The following is a 6,797-nucleotide window of genomic DNA, read 5'->3' on the forward strand; positions in this document are numbered from 1 at the left end:
GAATATCTGGAATACTTAGAAAATTGTACAGACTGCAATAAAGGTAATTTTTTTTTTAATTTCTGTCACAAAATAGAGTTGGTTTTTTATGTAGAACAAATAAAGCAATAACCTTGAAAAACATGTGTTAATCTAGAACCATAAGTCATAGACACACATAGTCAGTACCATATAATTCAGGCGTTGTCTTTTGTCTTTGTATATCATCATATTTATTTATTGTTTGTTTGTTTATTTTTCTATACAAACAATCGATTGTTTCGCTTAACATTATTACGACAAAGCCATCAAACGCTTGCTTTTTGTAATATTTTCTGTTCATTTGATGAGTCAGTCTGCGGTGTATAGCTACAAAACATCAACCCCAATTAATCAATGGTGGATAGTTGTCTCATTTATAAGTATACAACATCTTCTTTTAATTTGACAACGCCATGATCTGTTTTTTTGTATAGATTGGACTGTTGGTTTTCTTGTTTGAATGGTTTAACCCTTATATGTGCTGGGGTCCTTTACAGGTTCCTGCTCGATGTAAGCCAAGGCTCCGTGTTGAAGACCGTACCTTGAACTATAATAGTTTACTTTTACAAATTGTGACTTGAATTAAGAGTTATCTCATTGGCACTTATGCCACATCTTCTTATATCTATCATGTCCAAATAAAAAAACTCATCTAGAAAACTAATCTGAAAAACAATTTTAACTTGGAAGGAAACTCAAAACGAGATTTTCGTCTATATAATACCTCTCCTTGGTAGTATTTGGATCAAAACAGTTGCTCCACATTATACATTATACTGCTTTAAACATGTTTATTGAATGATGCAAATAGTAGTACATATTTTTTGTGTAGAATAGCTTCCATTTCAAATAACACTCACATTGTATCACAGTGATTTTTTCTCTAAACTACCGAATGACATTTCTTCATCTTCATGTTAAGTAATAGGCCGATGATTCACCAAGGTCGAAAATTCCAACAATAAAGTTTTGTTCGATTGGATGTAAGATGCTATTTTTGCCATTATGTAACGTATCTCGGGGTATGTTCCTATATATATATTACGAATGTCATTATACGATTTAATTATGGAGAAGTATATCTATATATCTTTTTATTTTATTTTATAGAGTATCTGTCTTGGACTGAAAATGATTCTATAGAAAACCGCTTGGTTAACCACCTAATAAGAACAATAGGTACTGAAGTAGACATACGTAAAAGACAAATACTGTTTATCTTATATGATAAAATATTGAATGCTGATGAAAAAAATATAACAAAAATATCAAGTGGGAGTTTAGCAGAAGGATTGGATTTACCAGGAAGTGACGAAGATATAATGATTGTCGATGAAGTGGTAAACGTAACACAGATTGAAAGAAATATAAAACATCTGGTACAACGTACTGAAGTATTTATGGAGACAGATACTGAACATCCTGGATTTACTAGACTCAAATTGAAAGCAGCAGGGAAAAGAGCAAATCAATTTGTATCTAATGAATGTATTGTAAATACACAAACAGGTCAATATTTATCAACGACCAACTTTATAAATCATATGAAGCAGATACTCAAGTTTAATGATTTTTCTACACACGGTCCCTGCTTATCAGATACAGATCAAACTGTAGATATTGCATTCTGCCTAAGAAGTAAATATTTGCCATACCATGCTATGCCATGGAAATTGCGTTATCGACGGCAATGGCCCCCTAATGCAATAATTGACAGGATAATAAATTACGGTTGTTTATTAGTACCTATAGGACCCAGGATTATGGCAAATTGTAATTTATTATGGAGAATATCTTTCTCAGTGGCAGAAAAACAACTTGTACATTCGTTTAATTTTACTCAAGTCTTGTGTTATGGTCTTCTTAAATTAACATTAAAGCGTATCGTAAACACAAACGACGATGTTAAAGATTTGTTGTGTTCTTACTTTTTGAAGACGGCTTTATTCTGGGTCTCAGAGGAAGTTGATATTGACACATTTCAATTACCTAAATTGTTTATTTGTTTTTCTCTCTGCATTAATAAGCTAATATCATGGGTAAACAACTGTTACTGTCCGAACTATTTCATACCTGAACACAACATGTTCTTAGGAAAGATCAATAAATATAACAATAACTCACTACTCTGTGTACTCAGTAGTATAAAATATAGTGGTGTCAGTGGATTGATGCAGAATTTATTTCATTCTTATCCTTGCAAAAAAAGCTGTTATCCACCATATAGTGAAACAATAATAATGTTAGACTTCCTGTTTTACAGAATTTACAAGTGGACGAAAGATTCGGGAATGATGTCAAATCTTACAAAAAATTATAAATTACTAAAATATATTAAATCTATACAAAATTCTGAATCGTCTTCATTTGTTATCGGTGTTTGTAAGTTTCATTATGCTACCATCAGTCAACAAGCTGCACAACTATTACCATCAGCAAATACAAATTATAACATACGCACAAGTTACCATAGACATTTACATGACGGTTTACAGAGGGATGCTGTGACAGGTTGGTTGTTATACGCGTCGTTTTATTATGTAACAGAACAGTACAATGTAACACTCAGACTTACAGAATACATTCTATCAAAACATTTACCCGACATGGTGCAATTAAGAGAAGACTACTACAGTGAAGCAGATATAAATAATTACAGACATCGTGTACATTCATCAATGTCATTGAATGCAAAGATGACAAAAGCTGTTGTAGATGAAGTAATGTACGTACGGCACTCATCACTAATACCAAAAGAACTAGAGCTGGAGGTAGAAGACGAATATTTCATGGTGTCACCTATTATAATGGCTCACTGTCTAAGATTTCTATGCTATCATCATATTGGTGATACTTTCAACAGACAACAGGAATTACGTCAATTATTTTTACCACGTTACATGCCAATTAATATACTTTCTTATACATATACACTTTATGGAGTATGTTGTGAAATATTCGGCGATAAGGACGCAGCTTTTCATTGTTATGATGACGCTTTGCAATGTGCTAATTTTATATGTACCTCTGCAGAAAAAAGGAAGTCAAGACTTTTACACATCTAAACCAAAGTTGTATGGCTGCAATTTTAATGTCTTATTGAACCTAACTATTACCTTTTAGGCCAAACTTAATATAAGTGTTATATAACTGCACTATGGAATGGATGTTAGTCTTTTATAATTAAAATTTTATCACGGTACAATAATGTATTGATACAATGTCGATAAATTATAATATGAAGGTTTTCATGCTGCAAAAAAATTGTAACAAAATCTCTTAAAAACAAAAGACAGAATAATTTCAGGAAATGTTTTCATTCACTAATTTTGTGTGTAAACAAAACCTGATATGTACCTGATATGTAAGTGTTTTATGCGGCAAATAAAGTGTATATGTCGTGTACAAATTTCATAGTTCTAACCTGTACAAAAGTACCTCGTACATATATATGACATGAAGATTTTCATGCTGCAAATAAACTATGAAATTATGTAATATCTTAAGAACAGAATGAAGATGACACAATTTCTTGAATGATTTGTATTCACTTAGTATGTTTGTTTAACTTATCATGCACCATATAAATGAAATGACGAGATATATTCGAATACTTCTTTGTACTTGATCATACCTACATGTCTCGGGAATAAATGGTCAAACATTTCATTCATTCTGACAAACCAGATCGTTTATAGGAGTATGGCATCCTTAAAGGTGAAATACACTATTTATACTACTAATAATAAGTCATTGAAATTTTGCATTTAGATAGATCATATATACTTACTACAAATTTTCGGCGAAAACAAAATAGGGGTCAACGATGTTGTTTTCGAGATATGACGTCATCAAAACTTCAAGAATCGCGTTTAACCAAAATAAAAAAATAGCCCTTTTAGGTCCCTCTTGTGAAAAGGTATTCGACTCATAGAAAAAAAAACAATGTATCCAGAGAGAACCAGCTACCTTTGTATAGAAAAACTGGTTTTCCTCTTCCGACATGATCGGATGCGACTATCTCAATTTATCTCTGTTGACAGGCAAGTGATCACAATGAGTGATCTGTACACGAATCTACATCTTAACTATTTAGTTTTGGGTTATTTTCGTTTTTTTCCTTTGTTTTTGATAAACTTTTAGCGGCAGAAAGTTCATGAATATAAACGCAAAAACATTTATCTATGAGTCGAATACCCTTTCACAAGACGGACCTTAATGTTACACTTTAGCAGTATTCTGTAAAAATATATAAGTAAACAGTTATAGGTCAAAGTACGGTCTTTGAAGGCCTATTGGTGACTTTCTGCTGTTGTCTGTTCTATGTTGTCTCTTTGGCATATTCCCCTTTTCCCTTTTTCAATTTTAATTAACACGGAGCCTTGCCTAACACCTAACAACAAGCTATAAAGGACTACACAAATGACAAATGTAAAACCATTCAAACAGGAAAACCAACGGTCTAATATACATGAAAACCGAGAACGAGAGACAACAACATCATAACCCACTTAACATCAGATTCTTCTCCATAAATGTATGTGTGTGTGTGTGTGTGTGTGTTAAATATTTGTCTTGTTGGAGGTTTGTAAAGCCAAATATGTGTGTTGTTGTTGAAGGCCGTAAGGTCCCCTTAGAGATCCACGATACTAGTGAGGACAACCGTTATATAATTGACATGTAGTTTGAAGACATACCAGTGGCAAGTTAAATGCATATTCAGAACTAGAACATTTTGGAAAATGAATTATGACCTTACTTTTTACTAAAATGACAGACTGAGCCGAAAAAATAATTATATGTAATTAAATTGTTGATGATTTTATTTATACATCTGGTATTGAAGACTACATAATTGACGTTTCAATGACGTTTCATGTGATGTGAGAAAACTGACAAGCTAAACTCATTGTTCTTATTTACATCTATCCGTTGGACAGACAACTACAGATTCCGGAAGCTATACGCGTGCATGCTGTTACTCTTGGTCATTGTAAAAAAAAATTCCAGGAAAAAAAGCCGCTGAATCCCACAAACAGCATCGCAACGATACTCTGCTATCAGCTGGGCCATATCAAGACCACTGTCGGCTATTTTTTGCCATACATTTTGTTATGATTTTTTTTATCCAGAAGCCTTTGCAGTGTTGAATATATTTGGTTTGTCTGTTTGACAGAAACAATATTTCTGATTAGGGATTATGTACTAAAAGAATTTTCTGACATCTCTAACTCTGATGGTTGTGCATGGTTAAGAATATATTTTAATATTCTAACATCCTCAGAAGCATTGTGTGCCCGGTATTGTTTTTATAATAAATTGTCAGCCAACAATTCCTGTTTGTGGCCCTTCAGATCGGGATACTTTTTCCTGAAAAAAATAATGCATCCTTAAAGCCGATTACTTTCTTTTAAATTGATTTGCTTAAATCATATTGTGACAGAGATCTTAATAGTCTTATGGCATCAAAACGACGACCATTGTGTTCAACTAAAACTATCTGAGAGGGGAATTTCTCTAGCCAGCATATACAACTTTGAATTGCTTTTTCTGGAATGAATTGATATACCCGCTGACCATAATTTACAATTATGTTGTTCCATACTGATAGTCATGTAACCGATGAAGCCTGTCTACTTATACACTGCGATGTAGTTATGTACTGAGTAAAGTCTGAAGACTTTTCAATAGCTGAAATTAGAATGATGTTACAATCATTAACTAGTGATGTTGTTTCAAAGTCAAAGTAAACAACTGACATTTGATCAATATTGACGTCAAATGTTTCCAACGTAGGGGTTGTAACGGGATCAGATATACAATCAATGTCTATTAGGGTTGGGTGTTCTAAATCAGAAGACTTTTTGTACGTGTCACCTTCCCTAATAGCCAATGTTTCTTTTTTTTCAAATTTGTTTTCGAAATAATATTCTCCGTTTATTTACTGCTGAATTCTTGTAATCATTTTGATACTTTCTTTTATCCGTAAGTTTTTGTGACGATTTTTCTGTTATTTTACCTGGTGAAAGACCACACTCTTCGCGTATACCTGTGAAATATATCCATATTTTTTTTTAGCAATGTTACAGTCAACCCGACATTCCAAACTTGATGATGAGGACAACTGCTCCGCCGTTGATGCTTTGTTTTCTAGCATGATCTTAAAAGATTCTACCTATTTTGTTGATGTACAGGGGGATATTTTCTCAATATTGTCAATGAAAGTGTATTCCCAACTGATTTCAGCAAAGGTTTTGGCGAAGCGGCAGGCTATTAAGAGAGACAGTGGGTCATTTTCTTATTATGATTTCTTTTGTATGAACACCATTTTTGATTGCAGAGATCAAGTTCTTTATGTAGATGAGGTACAATAGCTTTTAAGTCATTACCGTATCATTTTTGTTGGAGTTAAGAGCATAACAAAACCACCTATTAAGATGGGTCATTGCAGGTTAAGTCAAATCATTTTTAAAGGTACTCTTTAAGTCCTACAATTTGTTGTTAAATTGTGATTTAAGAAGATTTGACGGTTACCATACTTGCATTTTTACCACTTGCACTACAAATAATTGAAAGACTCATAATCTTGACTATCACAGATGTAAATAAAGGCAACAGTAGTATACCGCTGTTCAAAACTCGTAAACCTATTGATAAAAAACAGAATCGGGGTACTAAACTAAAACTGAGGGTAAATAAGAGGCCAAACATAAATACAAAAATTTAAAAAAAAACACCATGTCCCATGGTATGTAATATCATATTAATTGTTTTCT

The 6,797-nt window shown here is 32.7% G+C and overlaps 1 protein-coding gene across 1 annotated transcript; it reads left to right on the forward strand.

The window, feature by feature from the left end:
• The first annotated feature begins 497 nt into the window (after window positions 1-497).
• Window positions 498-3,086, forward strand: LOC139499335 (uncharacterized). Its single transcript, XM_071288003.1, has 2 exons — window positions 498-558; window positions 1,132-3,086. The coding sequence occupies exons 1-2, from the start codon at window positions 498-500 to the stop codon at window positions 3,084-3,086; spliced, it is 2,016 nt and encodes a 671-aa protein (XP_071144104.1).
• Window positions 3,087-6,797: the final 3,711 nt, after the last annotated feature.

Source organism: Mytilus edulis, chromosome 12 (assembly GCF_963676685.1).
Source record: "Mytilus edulis chromosome 12, xbMytEdul2.2, whole genome shotgun sequence".
NCBI classification, from domain to species: domain Eukaryota; kingdom Metazoa; phylum Mollusca; class Bivalvia; order Mytilida; family Mytilidae; genus Mytilus; species Mytilus edulis.